Source organism: Trachypithecus francoisi, unplaced genomic scaffold (genome assembly GCF_009764315.1).
Source record: "Trachypithecus francoisi isolate TF-2019V2 unplaced genomic scaffold, Tfra_2.0 Lachesis_group5, whole genome shotgun sequence".
Lineage (NCBI taxonomy): Eukaryota > Metazoa > Chordata > Mammalia > Primates > Cercopithecidae > Trachypithecus > Trachypithecus francoisi.
This window is the reverse complement of record NW_022681470.1, coordinates 140,956,168-140,977,128: the sequence shown is the minus strand read 5'-3', so window position 1 is coordinate 140,977,128 and position 20,961 is coordinate 140,956,168. Positions and strand designations below refer to the sequence as shown.

The following is a 20,961-nucleotide window of genomic DNA, read 5'->3' as shown; positions in this document are numbered from 1 at the left end:
TCTACTTACTTCTCATTGCCAGGGGAGTGGGAAAAAACTTGCCTGGGCTTCAAGAAAAACTCTAAGATTGAGAACATTCGATACCATTCACAGACAACTTGAACATGTTTCTTTCTTTAAGCAAATAAATGGAGGAGCACAGACACTGGGAGAGAAGCCAACGTATTTGGCATATCAAGATAGAAAATAATCAGTATCATAAAGCTCATGTACTATGACAAAAATATCATTAAATTAGAAAAACGTGTATTACAAATACTAATTTCCGTTATGATAAACCGAATCACTCAGAAGGTATTTGGAAATACCTTTTTGAATATGCAATATGTCTTTAACAAGCAAATTATAATAAATACATTGCATTAAAATTATGAAATATAAGTTAATGTTTATTTTAGGGAACAGCTATACACGTTTATGTTAAAAGAAAAAAGACCAAAAAGTTAATGAGCTAGCAGTCCAATCTACAGATGAGACACTGATATAGGAAATCCCACACTCAAAACAGTTATTATATTTTTGTTCCCAGTGAAAATTGTGGCCACTCAGTGAAGAGTTGAGGCTGAGGCATCCTAACACTGATTACATTCCTAGGGGTTTCTCCATGTAAGTTCTTTCATATACAAGAAAGAGAAGAATCACTGAAAAATATTCCAATATTAATATACTCATAGGTTTTGCATCCAGGGAGAAGTTCCATATTTTCCACAACACAGAGGCATCACTGAAGGCTTTCTCTTTTTCTTTATATTTGCAAGTTTCTCTGCAGTGTGAATGTTCACAAGTTTCCTAACAAATATGGAAAACCGGAAAGCTCTCCAATATTGATGATGTTCAATAGGGTATTCACTCCAGAATTAAGCCACAAGTCCCTTAAAAACTGAGAGAACATTCAAGACTTTCCCATAGTCACTGCAGAATACCACACTACAGTTTGCTCAGAAATGTGAACACTTTTGCTGTAGGATATTCCGCATTTCTGAGTGTTGTTCCATTGTGTGATTTCCAATGTGTGTCTTAAGGGATGACTGTCCCTGAAGGCTTCTGCATTCTGATGACCTTCACAGGTTTTCTCTCTTAGTGTGAGCTGTCACATGAATCCCTGCTGATAGCACTGAAGGCTTTCCTACAGCTGTTCCGTTCTTCAGGATTCTCTCGGTACATAACCTTCTGGGCCCATGAGGGTGAGAGTTTGAGCTGAGAGCTTTACCACACAGATTGTCCTCAAAAGGTTTCTCTTCAGAGTGAATTAATAGGAGTTACTGAATGCTATTTCATATTGATTAGATTAAAAGGATGATGTGCTGAGGGCTTTACTTCATTAATTCCATGGCAAGTTTCCCAGATGTTTCTGAGTGATCTGTTTCCTTCTGTGGTCTCTCACATTCTATCAGGATTGCTGTGTTGTGAGAGTAACACAATAGGAAGTAAGTGAAAGCTTAGCAGTCCTCCTGAGGATAGGTCATAAAAGTCATTTTGGCCTCTGTACTGGTCGTCTCTTGGATCACTAACCTTCGGGAGAACTTATTGCCAAATCACAAAGGAACTCGGCCTTGTAAAGAGGCCTACGTGGAGAGGCCTGCATGGTAATGACTGAACGTCCCCTGACAACAACCAACGCCAACTTTCCAGGCATGTGAATGAGTCTTCTTGGAAGTGGACTGTTCATCAGTAAAGATGTTAGATGGCCACAGCTTTGGCTGACATCTTGACTGTAAGTAAGGGCATGAGAGATCCTGCCATGTAACTACAGAGATAAGCTGTTCCTGAATTCCTGACCTGTAGAAATTGTGAGATAATAAATGTTTGGTGTTTGTGACCACAAAGTTTTGGGGGATCATTTGTTATGCTGCAACAAATAACTTACACATCCAGTGTGAGCTCTCTCAAACTATCTTAGGGATGAAAGATCAATGAGTGCTTTCCCCCAGAAGTTCCCGCAGTTAATTCATATCCACCTATTATGTATTCTCTTGTGTACAGAAAGGTAGGAGTTACTTGTGAAGGATTTCCCACAATGATTACATTCATAGGGTTTTTCTCCAGTGTGAGTTCTTAAGTGTTTCTTCACAGCTGAGAGATTATTAAAGGCTTTTCCACAGTCACTGCACTCATAGGGTTTCTCTCCGGTATGTATTCTCTTGTGCACAGTAAGAGAAAAGCTACTGCTGAAGGATTTCCCACACTCATTACATTCATAGGGTTTCTCTCCAGTATGAGTTCTTACGTGCTGTGTCAGATAGGAACTCTTCCTGAAGGTTTTCCCACAATCGTGACATTCATAAGGTTTCTCCCCTGTATGAATGCTATTGTGCCCAGTGAGGGAGGACCTTGTGCTGAAAGCTTTTCCACACTGATTACATTCATGGTGATTCTCCCCCGTGTGAATCCTCTTGTGGCTTTTGAGGTTACAACTGGTGCGGAAGACGTGAAAACACTGGTTACATTCGTAGGGTTTTTCTCCGGTGTGAATTCTCACATGCAGTCTAAGGGATGAGGGATCACTAAATGCTTTCCCACAGTGATTGCATTCATAGGGTTTCTCCCCATTGTGGATTCTCTTATGAATAGTAAGGTAAGATCTGCTACTGAAGGACTTCCCACACTGATTACAGTCATAGGGTTTTTCTCCAGTATGAATTCTCTTGTGCTGAGTTAGGTTAGATTTTGTGCTGAAGACTTTAAAACACTGATTACATTCATTGAGTTTCACTCCACGATGACTTCTTTCCTGTGGATTAAGAGACGAATGATAACTATAATTTATAATATTTGAAATACTTAATGTTCTCATAGGAATTTTCTCTCCCAGGAATTCTGTTACATTATTATAATCAATATTTTGGCTACTTTCAGTGGTTGTATATGGTTTCTGTCCAGTTTTAGAGTTAAGAAAGTTAAAAAGCATAGATGCTTTGCCACAAGTCCTTATCAGATTCACAAAACATTTTCTGATAACTTCTGGATGAAGTTTTGTTCCCAACAGTCAATATCTGAGCCACAGATAGGAAATATTTACTTGTGGGAACTCTCAGTGAAGAAATAAGTTTGAAGCTAACTCACACTTCTTTAAATATTTACAATTTTCCCAGTGTCTCTCCAGGGACACGGCATTCTCAATTATAAATGACACTTTCCTTTAATGCCTCTCCTGGTTATTTTGTGCCCTTTCTAAACTTAGGGCATTCTCCTACTGTAGAGAACCAGAAATCACCCATATTAGTCTTACCGTTTTTACACGTTTAGACTGTTCTTTTCTGAAAACATGCTTCTTAGGAGTTAACCATTTGGCTTTAAGTAGAGTCTCCAAATCTGAAACAAAATGAAAAGAAATTTAGGTTGACGGAGAAAATAAATGGAAAAGTGCACACATGAGTAAAGGCAGATTCTGAGGGATCAAGGTTTTTGAGATGTTTGGAACAAAGAGGATTTGGTTATGAAAATTTTAGGTATTAATTTTAAAAAAGGATTCTAGACAAACTGAGATTGATCACAGATTGATGAAAGGAGGAGTGATCAGGAATGCAAAGTGGGAAGGAACTTGACTGAAATTTTCAAAAGAGTTGCATCTTTGTTTCTTCCCCGAGCCTGAAGCGAAGCATGAGATGATGATGAGAGAGTCAGAGAGAAAAGAAAGGACATGAGGAAGCTCATACCAAAAGTTCTTGTGCATCTTTGGCAGGAACAGGGTATTTTACAAAGTTGCCTGATTGACATTAACTAATGTAATACTCCCAACCCCCAAGTCACTGGCCAGAGCTATTCCTCACAAGGGCTCACATCCACCTGGTGCTCACCTGGACAGGTGCTTGGAAGAATTCCTCTTTCCTCTGTCATCACCTTCTTGTCTTGTTCCAACTGGGATATCAGACTGGGTTTATTAACACGACACCCTATTTATGGAAAACGTACACATGATATAGGGAACGGTGCTGGGGACAATCAACTCCATGAAACGAATGCCAACATTTCTGAAGATGGAAAAGTGTGACTTTAGGAACAGTGAAATAAATAATGCCCCCCCCCCTTTTTTCTTTTTTTTGAGACAGAGTCTTGCTCTCTGCAGCAGCTTGATCTCAGCCCACCGCAACCTCCGCCTCCCAGGTTCAAGCAATTCTCCTGCCTCAGCCTCCTGGGTAGCTGGAACTACAGACGCACACCACCACGCCTGGCTAATTTTTGTATTTTTAGTAGAGATGGGGTTTCACCATGTTGGCCAGGTGGGTCTCCATCTCCTGACCTTGTGACCCACCCACGTTGACCTCCCAAAGTGCTGGGATTACAGGTGTGAGCCACTGCACCCTGCCAATTACACCTTCATTCTAGTGTATAGGGTAACTCTCACAGGGAACAAAAATGCAAGCATATTCAACTAGATATTCAGGGTGACAGGGCAGAAGCAGCTCCAGAAGCGCATGTCTGAGTTCAAATGCACACTTCGGAGGCCCTGACACTTTTAACCATGAAGAATATAAAGTCAGGACAAGAAACAGATCTTCAGTTCATAAGGCAGGAATTAGAGACAGCCCATGAGGGTGGGGCCGTATGGCCCCATTCATCACTGTACTCCCAAGCCCCTGCACAGACCTAGGAACACAGAGGTGCTTAAGAAAACTTGACAGAAGTGATGACGGTGACAGTGGTGGAGGAGGGAGTTCCAGACGTTCATCCCTCCACAAAAACAGTGAGGAAACTGGCAAAAGCGGTCAGAATCAACTTTACTGGAATTGTAGAAATGTATCCAAAGTCCACAGCCATCAGGAGCATGCCTTCTCAGAACACCCAGCTGAATCTGGGTAAGAGAGCTTTATGATACTTTAAATGGACCTCTTTCCCCCTGCTTTGTCTACAGCCTTGAAGACAACAGCCTGGATTCCTAGTACTTGCAGGGAGCAGAACAGACTTTACTCCATGGTTGCTTTTCTTGACCTAGCTGGTGGTTCCCTGAAGGACTGGCTCAAAGGGTTGCCTTTATTTATCTAACTCCAAATTCTTTCAGGGACTGAGCTGGTTACCTGGAACACATGTGATCGACACATGTGAAGGCAAATGTATTAGTCAGTACTGCCTGAGGCAAGAGAAGACAGTACAAGCAAACAAAAGACTAACCAAAAAACCTGAAAGGAAAAATGGGGAAAAAGATGTTTGGGGAGTAGGACTTTGAAAATCTTCCTCATATTCTTAAGAACCTGTAATTCCAAGCGCATACTCAGGGCTGGGAGCATGCCCAGAAAATACTTAGAAGGCACGAAAACCTCACCTTTTGGTGACCTTCAGGCTCTGCACAAGCCAGAAATGAAGGTCAAGGCAGAGTTAACTGCCTACCTAAGTATTAAAGGCATGTCCCTATGTACACGCAGAGCCCATGTAAAGAGACTGGAAGTTTTTTCCTTTTTTGTTCCAGGCCGTCAAATCACTATATGACCATTACGCTATCAGTGGCCACACAGGACCGATACAGACATTACAAAGTTAGTTCTGAAACAGAACTACTGTATATCCTAACAAGAGTTTACAATATATAATATTCCAGAACTTTAGAATATACCATAGTTCTATTTCAGAACTAACTTTAGAACTGTCGTATGTTCTACAGATACATACGATACCAACAACAACAAGCAAAACAAACTCTGGAGATGAGGAAAAGTCTGATTCCCAAACTGCTACATGATAATATTCCAAATGTGTAGTTTCAACAAAATAATTACGAGGCAAGCAAGGAAACAAGTGTTGGGCCCATTACAAGACAAACGAAGCTGGTAGAAATTGTCCCTTCAGAAATTCAAATACTGGACTTCACTAGACAAGTAAAATAAGTCAACCATTTTAAATCGGCTAAAAGATGTACAAGAAATATGTATAAAGAACTAAAGGAAACCATGAGTACAAATTCTCATCAAATGAAAACCAGCAAAATAGGTACAACTATGGCATATGAAAAAAATACAAAAAAATGGAAAACATAAAGAGAAACTTTAGGAAGGCAAATAAAAAAATTTGAGTTGAAAAGTACAATAGCTGAAATGAAACATTCAGAACATATCTGAGCAAGCAGAAGATAAAATTGGTGACCATGAAGATAGGGCAACCGATATCATCCAGTCTGAGGAACAGAAAAAAGAGAGAGGCCAGGGGCAGTGGCTCATGTCTGTAATCCCAGCATTTTGGGAGGCCAAGGCAGGAGAACTGCTTGCATCCAGGAGCTGAAGACCAGCCTGGGAAATAGAGTGAGATACTGACTCTATAAAAAATAAAATAATTAGCTGCACATGGTGATACATGTCTATAGTCATGCCTCCCTGTTTGGGAGGCTGAGATGGGAGGATCACTGGAGCCCAGGAGGTCAAGGCTGCAGTAAGCCACAATCACTCTGCTGTACTCCAGCCTGACAGAGTGAGAACCTGTCTCAAAGATACAGAGAGACAAAGAGAGAGAGAGAATTTAAAAAAAGATCAACAGAGCCCAAGACCTGTGGGATACCATCAAACATATATATGATGCAGAGAAGACAGAGATGTGAAGAGAGAGAAAGGGGTGAGAAGGTTGAAGAAATAATGGCTGGAAACTTCCTAAAATGTGATGAAAGGCACAAATGTACAAATCCAAGAAGCTCAAGAAACTCAAGTAGAATAAATGTGAAAGAATAGAGATTCATACTGAAACATACACACACACACACACACACACACACACACATTTTTTGAGCCAGGGTCTTATTCCGTCACCCAGGCTAAAGTACAGTGGTGTGATCATGGCTCACAGAAGCCTTGATCTCCTGGAGTCAAGCAATCCTTCCACCTCAGCCTTCCAAGAAGCTGGGACCACAGGTGTGCACCAGCACATCTGGCTAATTTTTAAATATTTTGTAGAGACAGGGTCTCTTTAAGTTGCCCAGGCTGGTCTCATATTCCTGGCCTCAAGGGGTCTTCCTGCCTCAGCCTCACAAAGTGTTGGGATTACAGGCGTGAGCCATTGCACTCGGCACCAAACACATATTAATCAAATTGTTGAAAGACAAAGGCAGCATCCTAAAAACAGCAAGAGGGAGGTGACCTATCATGTTACACAGGATCCTCGGTAAGATTAACAGCCAATTTCTCAATAGAAACCATGGAAACCACCAAGCACTGGAGTGGTATATTCAAAGTGCTGAGAAAAAATGGCAACTAAGAATTCTATGTCTGGCAAAACTCTCCTTCAGAAACAAAGAAATGAAGACCTTCCCAGAAACAAAGACTGAGTGTTTGTCACTATTACATCTACCCTACAAAAAATGATTGAGGGTGACAAAACGAAAAGACAGTAGTAACTTGAATCCACAGAGAGAAGTGAAGAACACTGGTAAAGGTAAATACAGAGGTGAATATCAAAGTCACGGACAATGTGTTTTTGGTTTGTAACTTCTCTTTTATTACTACATCATTTAAAGACAAAAGCATAAATGATTATACATCTACATTAATGGGCACATAATGTAAAATTACTAAACAAAACAGCTACAGTGAAACAAAGTTTTTATATACTATTGAAACTAAGTTGCTATTAAACTAGATTGTTGTAAATTAAAGTGCTTATTAAAATTCTCAGAGCAACCACTAAGAAAATAACTAAAAAGGATAAAAACAAATGAGAAGGGAATCAAAATGGCCCGCTAGAAAGTATCTAACACAAAACAACAATGAAAGAACTGAGGAACAAAAATGACACGACACATACAAAAAAGTAAATAGCTATATATAGCAAATATTGAATAGGCAGAAATAGCTCCTTCCTTATCAGTAATTACATCATTGCAAGGTGGATTTTGGCAGAATGGATTTAAAAAATAACACAATGACAGATGGTTCCCAGCTTACAATGGTATGATTTTTTAACTTTATGATGGTGCAAAGGTCATACGCATTCAGGAGAAACCACACTTCAAGTATCCTACAACCATTCTATGTTTCACTTTCAGTACCATATTCAATACATAATTTATAATTGTTGAGCTATTCAATACTGTATTTAAAATACCCTGTTATGTTAGATGATTTTGTCCAACTGTAGGCTAACGTAAGTGTTCTGAGCATATGTAGGCTAGGCTAACTGATGACGTTCAGTGGGTTAGGTGAATTAAATGCATTTTTGATTTTTCTTTTTTCTTTTTTCATTGTTTTGCATTTTTGACTTATAGTATTTTTAACTTACAATGGCTTTACTGGGACATAACCTCATCAAAGTTGTGGAACATCTGTACATATTGTCTATAAGAGACTTACTTTACATTCAAAGACACAAATATGGTTGATAGCAAAAGAATAGAAAATGATTTCATTCAATAAAAATTGTTAAAAAACATAGAGAAAGACATTATAGATGTATAAAGCATCAATTTATGGAGAAAATGTAACAATTATAAACACATATGTGCCTAATAAGAACTCCAAAATGTATGAAGTAAAAACTGGCATAATGGAAGAAAGATACAGAAAGTTCTATAATAATCGTTCGAGACTTCAACACTCCACTTTCAATAATGGGTAGAACAACATATTAGAAGATAAAAAGGAAACAGAGGGCTTAAACAATAAACTAACTAGACCTAACAGATATATAAAGAACACATCACCCAACAAGAGGACGCATATTCATCTCAAATGCACATGGAACATTCTCCAGGATAGATGATATGTTAGGCTATAAAAAAGTCTCACTAAATTTGAAAACAACGAATTCCTACAAAGTATCTTCCTTAACCACAATGGAATGAAATTAAAAATGAGTAACAGGGCTGGGCATGATGGCTCACACCTGCAATCCCAGCACTTTGAGAGGTAGAGGTGGGTGGATCACAATGTCAAGAGATTGAGACCATCCTGGCCAACATGGTGGAACTCCGTCTCTACTAAAAATACAAAAATTAGCTGGGCGTGGTGGTGTGCACCTGTAGTCCCAGCTACTTGGGAGGCTGAGGCAGGAGAATCACTTGAGCCTGGGTGGCGGAGGTTGCAGTGAGCTGAGATTGTGCCACTGCACTCCAGCCTGGCGACAGAGTGAGACTCCATCTCAAAAAAAAATAGTAAGGTTATGTATTGGAAGCCTTAATATGGTTAAGGTGACAACACTACCCAAAATTATCTACAGAGGTAAAACAATCATTATCAAAATTCTGATAGTTTTTTTTCCTTTCAGAAATGCACAAACTGATCTGAAAATTCATGGCGTTGCAAGGAATCTTGAATAGACATGTGTTGAATAAGAAGAACAAAGTAGAAAGATTTACATTTCCTATTATCAAAACTTACTACAATGTAACAATCATCAAAGCAGTGTGGTACTGATCCAAGGATGGATATACAGACCAATGAAGCCAGGAGCGGTGGCTCACGCCTGTAATCTCAGCACTTTGGGAGGCCCAGGCAGGCGGATCACGGTCAGGAGTTCAAGATATATAGACCAATGGAACAGAACTGAGAGTGCGTAAATAAACTCCAGTGTGTATGGCCACAGAATTTTCAATAAGGATGCCAAGGTCATTTGATGGGGAAAGAACAATATCTTCTATAAAGGTGGTGAGACAACTGGATATACACACGTAAAGAATGAAGCTGGCCCTTTCTCCACATCATATGAAAAATTCACTCAAAATCTATCAAACAGCTAAGTGGAAGAGTTAACACTAGAAAATTCTTAGAAGAAAACAGGCGTAAATCTTCATGACCTTGAGTTGAGCCATGGTTTCTTAGGTATCACACCAAGAGCACAAGCAAAAAAGAAAAACTAGATACAACGGACTTCATCACAACTAAAACTTTTTTTGTTTTTTCAGACGGAGTCTCGCTCTGTTGCCCAGGCTGGAGCACCGTGGATCTCAGCTCACTACAACCTCTGCCTCCCAGGTTCAAGCGATTCTCCTGCCTCAGCTTCCCGAGTAGCTGGGATTACAGGCACCTGCCACCATGCCCGGCTAATTTTTGCATTTTTAGTAGAGATGGGGCTTCACCAAGTTGGCCAGGCTGGTCTTGAACTCCTGACCTCCTGACCTCAGGTGATCCGTCCATCTTGGCCTCCCAAAGTACTGGGATTACAGGCATGAGCCACCGTGCCTGGTCACAATTAAAACTTTTGTGCATCAAAGGACACTATCAAGAAAATGAAAAGATACCCAAATAATAGAGAAATCATTTACACATTGTATTTTGAATAAGGATTTGGTACCCGGAATATAAAATGAACTTTTAAAATTCGACAACAAAAATAAACAACCCAAATAAAACATGGGCAGAGGGTTGGGAGCAGTAGTTCACACCTGTAATCCCAGCACTTTGGGAGGCCAAGGCAGGCAGATCACTTGAGGCCAGGAGTTTGAGACCAGCCTGATCAACACAGCGAAACCCTGTCTATAAAAAATACAAAAAAATTTAGCCAGGCATGGTGGTGCATGCCTGTAATTCCAGCTACTTGGGAGGCTGAGGAATGAGAATCACTTGAACCTGGAAGGTGGAGGTTGCAGTGAGCTGAGATCGCGCTGCACCATTGCACTCCAGCCTGGGTGACAGAGGGAGACTCTGTGTCAAAACAAGCAAACAAACAAACAACAATAACAAAAATGGGCAAAGGACTTGAATAGACATTTTTCCAAAGAAAAATACTCAGCAAGTACATGAAAAGATGCTCAAGTCATTTGTCATTAGAAAAATGCAAATCAAAACACAACGAGATAGCACTTCACACCTACTGGTATGACTATAATCAAAAAGACAAGTGCTGGAAAGATGTGGAGAAGCTGGAACCCTCATGCATTGGTGGGAACGTGCAACGGTGCAGCTGCTGTGGAAAAGTCTGGCAGTTCCTCAAGAAGCTAAACACAGACCTAGCCTTCCACTCCTAGTATATACCCAAGAAAATGCAAGTGGGCATTTAAACAAAAGCTTGTACACAAAAATTCATAGTATTATAGCATTATTCCTGATAGTCAAAAAGTGGAAACAACTGAAATGTTTATTAATAGAAAAATGGGTTGGGCAAAATGTGGTATGTCCATACAATGCAATATTATTCAGTCATAAGGAATGAAGCGCTGGGACAACATACAACATAGCTAAGCTGTTTTTTTTTTTTTTTTTTTTTTTTTATGAGACACAGTCATGCTCTCTTGCCCAGGCTGCAGTGCAATGACGCGATCTCGGCTCACTGCAACCTCTGCCCCCTGGTTCAAGCAATTCTCCTGCCTCAGCCTCCTGACTAGCTGGGATTCCAGGAGTGCACCCTCATGTCCAGCTAATTTTTGTATTTTTAGTAGAGATGGGGTTTCACCATGTTGGTCAGGCTGGTCTCGAACTCCTGACCTCGTGATCTGCCCGCCTCGGCCTCCCAAAGTGCTGGGATTACAGGTGTGAGCCACCGCGCCCGACCCATAGCTAAGCTTTTAAAACATTGTGCTACATGAAAGAAGTCAGACACAAAAGGTAATGTATTTTATAATTCCATTTATATGATATGTTCTGGATAGGCAAATTCCTAAAGACAGAAACCACATGAGTGGTTACCAGCAGCAGTGGGTAGGGATTGGCTGCTTCACAGGGACGAGGTTTCTTTGAGGGTGATGAAAATGTTGTGATATTAGATAGTGTCGATGGTTGCACAATACTATGAATATATTAAAAACCACTGGATTGGACATCTTCAAATAGTTAAAATGGTGAATTTTATGTTGTATGGATTTTACCACAATAAAAAAACTAAGAAAAGCCGGCAAGTCTTGCTACCGGAGTCGTTAAATAAATGCAGGAATGATGTCAGGCTTACCCAGCGAGGCCAGGTTCCTGCAGTTCTCCAGCATCACGTCCCTGTACAGTGTCCTTTGGGTAGGGTCCAGCAATGCCCACTCCTCCTGGGTGAACTCCACGGCCACATCCTCGAAGGTCACCAAGCCCTAAAGCATTGCAGATATCACAGCTTAGCCAAGGACCACCCCCACCAACGTGCACAGGAAGAGGGGCCAGGAGAACAGAGCCAGGGCTAGGGAAACCTGAGCACGAGATGTGGGGTGGGGTTCCAAGCTCCTCTCCCTGGCTTCTGAGCTCAGCCCTCAATGCTTGTCTCCTTAGGCCACTCCCAGGTCCAGTGCCCAGTACCAAAGAGCAGCCATATTTTCTCACTCAGACTGGGGGCTCCTGTGATCTCAGTTCCCTCAGTCTCCAGGGGAGCACGGACTCGTGACACAGCAGAAATCAGAGAAATACTTGGTAAGTGAATGAATGATTTCCGTATGGCCTTCATTAATCGCTTGGGCTTAGAACATTGTCATGTCTTTACTTGGCTTTCCCTTAAAACTCTCAGGAGCACGTGATGTCCTCAGGGACCCTGGAGGGAGCTCTGAACCTGCAGTAAACATTGACACACACTGACATTTTCTGGGCAGCCCTCACCCTCCATCAGATGCCTGGAAATCCTGGGATGCCTGAGGACCTGGTTTGGCCATGAGGCTCCAGGCTGCTGGAAGGTATCGAGTCTAACCTTCTGGTCAAAGGAGTAATGACTTGGGAAAAGGAGCATCCGACTCACCCGTAGCCAGCTTGTCAGGAGCTCATCAACCAGCTCTCCACCCTCTGTGTGTCCTTTTTGCTGACAGGCTGGGAATGGGGAAGATGGAGCTGGAGGAGGAGAAATGAGTCCCAGGGATTCAGGCTTGTCTAACACCCACAGATCTGCCCATGATTGACCATATTCACCTCCCACACCCACACGGATGAGGCACCCACAGAGCGTCGACCTACACTCCACGCAAACACCTACCCACAGCTCTCCTAAGATACCCAACACAGCTCTGTCTCACCAACCAAAAACAGGGCTCAAGGTCTGATTGCACTTGGGGAAGGGATTATTCCCACTTCACAGATGAGGAAACCGAAGTTCCAAGGGTGTCACTGTGTTTTTATCAGGTTCACAGAAAGAACTAAAGGGAGAATTCAAAAGTTCCAGCACATTCACCACAGAGGCGACATCCACAGACACCCAAACGCCTAAGTCCCAAATCCCGAGAGCCGCCCGATCAGACACCGAGGACCTCTGGGCCCTGGGGCGCCACTCCTGCCTCACCGGCTCTGCCCAACTCGCTCCTGTCCCATGCTGTGGGTCAGAGCCTTTCAAGCTTGGACTCTGAGAAATGCCAGGACCCCACGACTCACCAGCAGTCGGGGGCAGGAGGACGGCCGCCATCCTGTGACTCCGACAGCAACAGGGCAGCCGGGAAGCAGGACGCTCCTCCCTTATTCTGCAGCGCTCTCAGGACAGAGCTCTGGAAGAAACGGGAACGCTCTAAGTCTCCATGGCCTCCTCCCTCTCGGTCTGCTGCTGATGGGCCCTCCTCAGCCCATCCTTCCCACCCTCCTTCAAATGCAAGTTCTGGCTTCCACACTGGGCCTTTATTTTGCTGAACAGGCAATCATTCAGGGCTACCTGATGGAAAACTTGCCTTCCTCTGTCCCCAACACAATGACCGGTACCTCCCTGCCCCATCCACTTTGAGAACCTCGGCTTCACACAGTCTCACAGCACGTTCTTCCCATCCACAAACGCATTCCCGGCTACTTCCTCCTTCCCTGGGGACTCCGGTGCCTCCACCACTCCTCCCACCTCCAGTCCCAGCTCCTGGAGGATGTCAGAGACCCCCAGAGTCTCAGGAGTTCCTCAGCTCCAGAGCCCTTTGACCCTTTTCTCCTCATCAGCCACACGTTTCCACAAGCCCCCGCAGCCTTGATCAGCACCGGGCACTGTCCCATCACCCAGAACAACGTTCAGAAACTCCCCTCTCTGAACCCACCTCCCTCCTCAACTTCCACCGTGTTCACTAATTTTTTCTGTCACTGCATGTCCTCTGACAACACACAGGCCTCAGTCACCTCCTCCTACCTCAGTCACTCGTCTCCTGCCTTGGTCAGCTCCTCTCCTGCCTCAGTCACCCCGATCCTGCCTCGGTCAGCCCCCTCCTGCACATGCTCTGCCTCCATTACCCCCTCTTCTGCCCTTGGTCACCCCCCTCCTGCCTGTGCTCGGCCTCAGTCACCCCCCTCCTGCCGCACTCAGCCCCTCTCCTACCCATGCTCTGCCTTGGTCACCCCTCTCCTGCCTCAGCCACCCCCTCTCTTGATTTCATCCTCACCCAGCTTGGATGTCACTGTCCCTCATTTCAGCTGATTTCCTCCTCCCCACCCCACACCGTCATGCCAGCCCAGCAGAACTCCAGCCAGACGTGACTTCAAACATCCACCTGCTCCAGGGCACATTCGGGCAGACCACTCTGTGCAAGGGCTGTGACGTTGCCACCCTGGAGTAACACGGTCACCAACGTGAAAAGAACACTCAGCCTGCAGGGCGATCCCACAGGTCAGCGTGGCTTCCCACTTGTCAAACCTCCTCTCCTCTCTTTACACCTCACACCTTCTCCCCTGTCCCCTCTGTGGTAACCACTTCCTAATGAGCCCTTGATGATCCCAGCCTCCCGGTGCTCACACCCTGTGTAGGCCCAACACACACATGGAATTAGGGCTGACCTGTGTGACCAGCAGAATATGGCTGAGGAGACAGTGGGGATGGGTACAGGGTTGACTTCCAGGGCTAGGTCCTAGAAGGCACTGAAGCTGCTTCTGCCTTGGTCTCCTGGATGCTGCTCTAGGGGACGCCAGTTGCCATGCTGGGAAGATGCTCAAGTGGCCCTGTGTAGAGGCCTATGTGGAGAGGAACGGAGGCCTCCCACCAACAGCCAGCTCTGACTTGCAGGCCACAGAGTGGCCCCCAGTACCGGTTGAGCCTTCGGATGATGCGAACCTAGCTGACAGCCTTCTGCAAGTTTCCAGCCAGAGCCTTCCAGCCAAGCCGCTCCTGAATTCCAGAAACACAAAAGCAGTGAGAGACGATACACGGTCGTTTTTTCAAGTGACTAAGGTTTGAGATCATTTGTTAGACAGCAAGAGACGACAAATCATCTCATTTTCAGCAGATAATCCCATTCCTGCTTCTCAGGGTAACGATCACGAGAAGGAATCTACTTTCCTGTGTTGCTGCCAGCACTGTAACCTGCGCCCCGCTCTCCTGCCTCCTCCCATTGCAGACAAGGAGCTGCCTGCCTTCTCCGCAGGGCCTGCTGGGCAGTTCTGGACTGGGGTCCACCCTCCTGCTTTTGAGTAGCTGTCTGTGCTCGAAGCTCTCTCCTCCGCTAATTTTTGTAGTTTTAGTAGTCCGGGTTTCACCACATTGGCCACACTGGTCTCAACCTCCTGACCTCAGGTGATCCACCCGCCTCGGCCTCCCAAGTGCCAGGATTATAGGCGTAAGCCACCATGCCCAGCCCGAAAATGAATTTTCAATTGTGTTTTATTCTCATTGGTTTAACTGAAATAGCTCCATGGGGCTAGTAGCTACCATGCTGGACAGCGCCTAGACAAGCACAGGCCTGACGTCCTTGAGGATGCAGAGGCGAGGACCTGTGAGTGGCAGAGTGAGGGCACGCACATGGCCCTGGGTTAAGGAGGCTGCCTGCAGGTTTGCACAGACAAGAGCTGGGGCACAGTGAGCACTCTGAGCCCTCTGACCAATGCATGGAGGAAAGCGAGCAGCATCACATTTTCTCAGCTCTAAATTCCCAGGTCTCTTCTTTCTACGTCCTTCCTACTCCAGGACCATTACCCAGGCTTAGGCCACAAACATCTGATTCCTAAACTACCTCCGAACACCTTCTCTTTTGCCTCTTAAACATCTTCTTTCTGAATCCTGAAGTCCTTGTTATCTATATGCTTACACTACATGCAAATTGCATCACCCTCCGGCCCACAGCTCTTCAGTGCATTCCCACTGGCCTGAGAACAGGGTCTGAAGTGAGGCTTCGCCTGGTTCTGCCTCTCTCTTGGTCTTGGTCACACCTCTTTCCCTGTTTTGCTTTTGTTTTTTGTGGAGTCCCACTCTGACGCTCTGGAGTGCTGTGGTGTGATCTTGGCTCACTGCAACTTTCACCTCCCAGGTTCAAGCAATTCTCCTGCCTCAGCCTCCCAAGCAGCCGGGACTACAGGCGTGCGCCACCACACCCAGCTAATCTTCGTAATTTTAGTAGAGACGGGGTTTCACCATGTTGGCCAGGCCGGTCTAGAACTTCTGATATCAGGTGATCCACTCGCCTTGGTCTCCCAAAGTGCTGGGATTACAGGCGTGAGCCACCGCACCCGGCTTCTTTCCCTGTTCTTGTCTCAGCCTCAGCCATCCCTGTGTTCCCAGTGCAGGGAGCATGGCAGCCTCTCTCCTGCTGCAGGGACTTTCCTTACGCAGCTTCCTTGACAGGCAGTGCTCTCTTGGACATATCCCTGTCCCCTCACTCCAGTCAAGCCCTGTGACTAGCTACATCTGACCCCAACTTGGAGATGGAGCAGCAATTCCCTTTTTTAGGGGCCTGTGAACCCCAAGTGGGAAAATAAAGGAAAATCTTCAAGTTCCTTTAAGGGAAATTCCAGGCAGCCAGCTAGCCCCAAAAGTAAATAAGGAACTTGTTAAACAAGAAGGTAACAGTAACCTAAACCAATAGCCAAAGAAGTTAAGGTTCCAGAGATGTCTGCTTTCCCCATGGAAACTAAAGATAATGCCTTAACATGTGTCCCTGAGTTGCCTTTCAGAGGCTGGGACTCCCACTGAGGACTCCCACCAAATGGAGCTGCTGGCTCAGAGACCCCAGATGAGGGGGACGTGAAGGCTGAAATCAGCGTCCTTTGTGCTCAGTTGCTTGCTGAGGGGCTTGGAGAAAGTCACCTCCCTCAGCCCGTTCACATTTTCCTACTGACTCTAAATTTTTAAACAAAGCTTCTTTTCCTTAACCAACTACAAATCAGAAAATCTTTGAATCTACATGTGACCCGTACACTCCTGCTTCAAGACATACTTGCCCTTTTAGGTCTAAACCAGCGTCTAACCTCCATGTATAGATTTATGATTTTGCCTGTAGCTTCTGCTTTTCTGTAATTTACCATTGCCTTCAGAAATCCTTGCCTAGCTGGGTGCAGTGGCTCATGCCTGTAATCCTAGCACTTCGGGAGGCCTAGGCGGGCGGATCACCTGAGGTCAGGAGTTTGAGGCCAACCTGGCTAACATGGTGAAACTCTGTCTCTACTAAAAATACAAAACATTTGCCAGGTGTGGTGGTATGTGCCTGTAATCCCAGGGACTTGGGAGGCTAAGGCAGAAAAATCACTTGAACCTGGGAGGCGGAGGTTGTAGTGAGCTGAGATCGCACCACTGCACTCCAGCCTGGGCGATCAAGTGAGATTCTGTGTGATTAAAAAAAAAAAAAAAAAAAAATGGCCGGGCGTGGTGGCTCATGCCTGTACCATCTCAGCACTTTGGGAGGCTGAGGGGGGTGGATCACGAGGTCAGGAGATCAAGACCAGCTGGGCCAACATGGTGAAACTATGTCTCTACTAAAAATACAAAAATTAGCCAGGTGTGGTGGTGGGCACTTGTAATCCCAGCTACTCAGGAGGCTGAGGCAGGAGAATTGGTTGAATCTGGGAGGTGGGGATTGCAGTGAGCTGAGATTGCGACACTGCACTCTAACCTGGGTGACAGAGCAAGACTCTGTCTCAAAAAAAAAGAAAAAAATCCTTGCCTAGCAGCCACTGGGAAGGCCAGGATTTGAACAATTAATGGTCTGGTCCTCCTTGCTTAGTGTTCTGCAATAAAAGCTTTTCTATCTGATGCAGCAACCCTCAATATAGACATCTGGTTTCACTGTACCACCAGGTGAGCAGACCCCAGTTCGGTTCTGTAACAACTTAAGCTCGCAAGCTAAACATCCTTCCCAAGAAAGCTTCCCTGTTCCCTCTGATCAAGTTCACTTGTGCCAAGCTCACACACCACTCCTGTCATTCATTGTTTAACATTCATCTTCCCTGTTAGAAGGTAAACTTTATGGAGTTAGGACAGGGGCCATTTCAGGTCCTCTAGGGTCCCTGTGCATCTGACCCAGGACCTGACTCATGGAGGCGACCTGGTTTGCCAAGGATTGTCCCGGTTTGAACACTGGATGTCCTGTGCCCTAGCAAATCCCTTGGTACTGAATAAATGAGGATGGTTGGTCACCATAAACTGTGTATTCAAATAATATCTATTGCATGATAAGTAAACATTCCCTCAAGAGTGTTGCAGGAAAGCTAGAATGGAAAAGGTGCGCGCACACACACACAATCAGTAAAAACCCCACTATTTAATACAAGATTACTTAACATGATTCTCTGCAACATGGATCACCATACTGTTATTTCACAGAAGTTTTAAGAAACAAAGTTAATTCCTATTAGGAGGTGATATGGTTTGGTTCTGTGTCTCTCCCACCCAGGTCTCATCTCCAGTTGTAATAATCCCCACATGTCAGAGGAGGGGCCAGGAAGGAGGTGACTGAATCATGGGGTTGGACTTCCCTCTTGCTGTTCTGACAGTAAGTTCTCATGAGATTTGATGGTTTAAAAGTCTGACGCTTACCTCTTCTCTCTCTCTCCTGCAGCCATGTAAGACGTGTCTTGCTTTCCCTTTGCTTTCCACCATGATTGTAAGTTTCCTGAGGCCTCCCCCGCCACGCAGAACTGTGAGTCAATTAAACTTCTTTCCTTTATACATCACCCAGTCTCAGGAAGTTATTTAAAGTAGTGTGAAAACTCTCAGGTAGTTCTTTATAGCAGTGTGAAAATGGACTAATACAGGAGGCAAGGTGCAGAGGACAATCTTTTTGCAAACCAGTGCCCTACCCTTTAATTTATAAGTTGTTGCTTAATATTCTTCCAAATGTTTTCAAATCTCATTAGGGGAAAAAAAAATCCCACTGCTCAAAACACATCTGGTTGCCAGTCAATTTAATTTTAAATGTGTTACTAATGTAAGAAAGCTCAAATCATCCTTTTTACCAATGTCCTCATATTTTGAAGTTTGGTGGAGGCTGATATGCCTTTAGAAATAAAATCGACAGCCTGGTGTGGTGGCTCACGCCTGTAATCCCAGCACTTAGGCTGAGGCGGGCGGATCACTTGAGCTCAGGAGTTCGAGACCGGCCTGGCCAACATGGCAAAAATCCGTCTCTACTAAAAATACTAACAAAATTAGCTGAGCATGGTGGTACTTGCCTGTAGTCCCAGCTACTCATGAAACTGAGGCAGGAGAATTGCTTGAATCTCGAAGGTGGAGGTTGAAGTGAGATAAGATTGCTCCACTGCACTCCAGCCTGGGCAACAGAGTGAGACTTGGTCTCAAGAAAAAAAAAAAAAAAGTCACATCAAACAGGCCTGAAGAATGTTGCTAAGTAGTCCTGCTAGTTGTTAGTAGGAAGGCTTGTAACACTACATATACATGTTCAATTTTCTACATTTATACTTACATAAAATCCAGAAACTTTAAGCATTATAGCATACCAGAAAATCTGCATTTAGCTACAGTTATACATCTTTACATTATTTGTATGTCTGTTTTGTAGATACTTATTTGCATGTAACTATATTTACTTATTTATACACATATAACCAAAAATACCTCTGTCTTTTTACCTTGAACTCTCCTTAAGATACCTTCACTCTCAGTGACTTCCATGTGGTTACAACCCCAGCACAGGAAAAGCCCATGAGCAGTTCTTCTACACAGCAGAGCCTGCTGGAACCTTGTTGTAGGTACCACACTGTACTCACCTGGTCACACACAAATCCACGACAGGTGGACCTTGCGGCAGGCTTCAACACGAATCTGAGCTTGAATGATGTTTTTCTCATCTGAAAAAAAAAAAAAGGCACAAAGATTTCTTTCGAGGCTTTGTATAGGTTGTACAGTTGTTGGACACAGCTGTTGGAAACACCATCCCATTCACTTTTTTGGGTACTCAATGATTAAATGTGTAATAAGGGCCCAGCCTGTGGGCCGGGACTGGATTTACCTGATTCCTATCCGGCCATCTGCTCTTTAAGAGGGGAGAAATGTGTGCATTTGACTTGCTCAACTTATTAGACTGGAGAGAGCTTCTATGGTGACTCCAGAGGCTTTAAAAATATCTTGTCACTTAGAGGCCCTAGTAAGTGACTAAGCTGAATTTTTAACAATGTATACAGTTTATTCAGAACTGCAGATTTTTTTTTTAAGGCCCTAGAGCAGGGTTTCCCAACCTGGCACTACTGATAATTCTTTGTTGTGGGGGATTGTCTTGTACAACGTAGCATCTTTAAGAGCGAGCAGAGTCCCTCTTCCCCGGCCTCCACCGTCTAGGTGACAGTAGCAGCCTCCCCTCCCCACAATTTGTGACAACCACAGCCGTCTCTAGCTACAGCCAAAAGTCCCCTGGGGCGCAGAATCGCCCTGGGTGAGGGCGACTGGGGCTCTCTGAGGAGGCGACAACGGCGCGGGCCCCGATCCAGGGGCAAGCAGCAGCTTCGCGCTGACCTGCTTGCACACTGCCGGAGGCCTCATGGACAGAAGCACGGCTACCGGGAGGGACGCAGGGCCCACGGCTGGCGGTGCCCGCGGCCCACGTCGTCCCCAGGAGTCGGACCCGAGACCCCGCCAGTCGCTCACCGAGCCCGGCCCCTCCCGCGGCCCAAAAGCGCCGACTCGCGGGGACGGAGGGACTCGCTCTCCGGTACCCCACGCGCAGCCCCTCCCACGGCACCGCCCCGCGCTTCCGCTTCCGGTCTGGGGATCGCCGCGCTACATGTCCGCTTCCGGCTCCCACGGGCAGCCTCGCAGAGTCTAGCGTGTTGGGGTTGCGGCGCTTAGGTGGCAGACGCGGCGGGCGGGAGCGGCGGCCGCGCACCCCAGCCTCAGGCAGAGGTGTTCTGGTTTGCTTACTGGGCACAAAGTTGGGCCCTGGCCTGCTGCAGTAGCGGGGGCAGGTTTGGCCCTGGGGGCGGAGCCAGGCTGATTGTGGGCGGAGATTAGTTCCGGGGCGGGGCTGAAGGCGGGAAACCG

The 20,961-nt window shown here is 45.2% G+C and overlaps 1 protein-coding gene across 7 annotated transcripts in view; it reads right to left on the bottom strand.

The window, feature by feature from the left end:
- Nucleotides 1–362: 362 nt before the first annotated feature.
- The window catches only part of ZNF558 (zinc finger protein 558), a 33,309-nt gene continuing 12,710 nt past the window's right edge, over nt 363–20,961 (bottom strand). The window contains exons 1-9 of one of the 7 annotated variants that reach the window (XM_033196402.1): nt 19,937–20,887; nt 19,695–19,775; nt 14,541–14,868; nt 13,176–13,285; nt 12,553–12,620; nt 11,794–11,920; nt 3,798–3,893; nt 3,230–3,312; nt 363–2,731 (exon numbers count right to left, since the gene is read on the bottom strand). In XM_033196402.1, the coding sequence (XP_033052293.1) occupies nt 1,949–2,731; nt 3,230–3,312; nt 3,798–3,893; nt 11,794–11,920; nt 12,553–12,620; nt 13,176–13,206 (1,188 nt within the window). In that variant the 5' untranslated portion in view covers nt 13,207–13,285; nt 14,541–14,868; nt 19,695–19,775; nt 19,937–20,887 and the 3' untranslated portion in view covers nt 363–1,948. The other 6 variants (XM_033196397.1, XM_033196398.1, XM_033196399.1 and 3 more) reach the window with 6 other exon arrangements.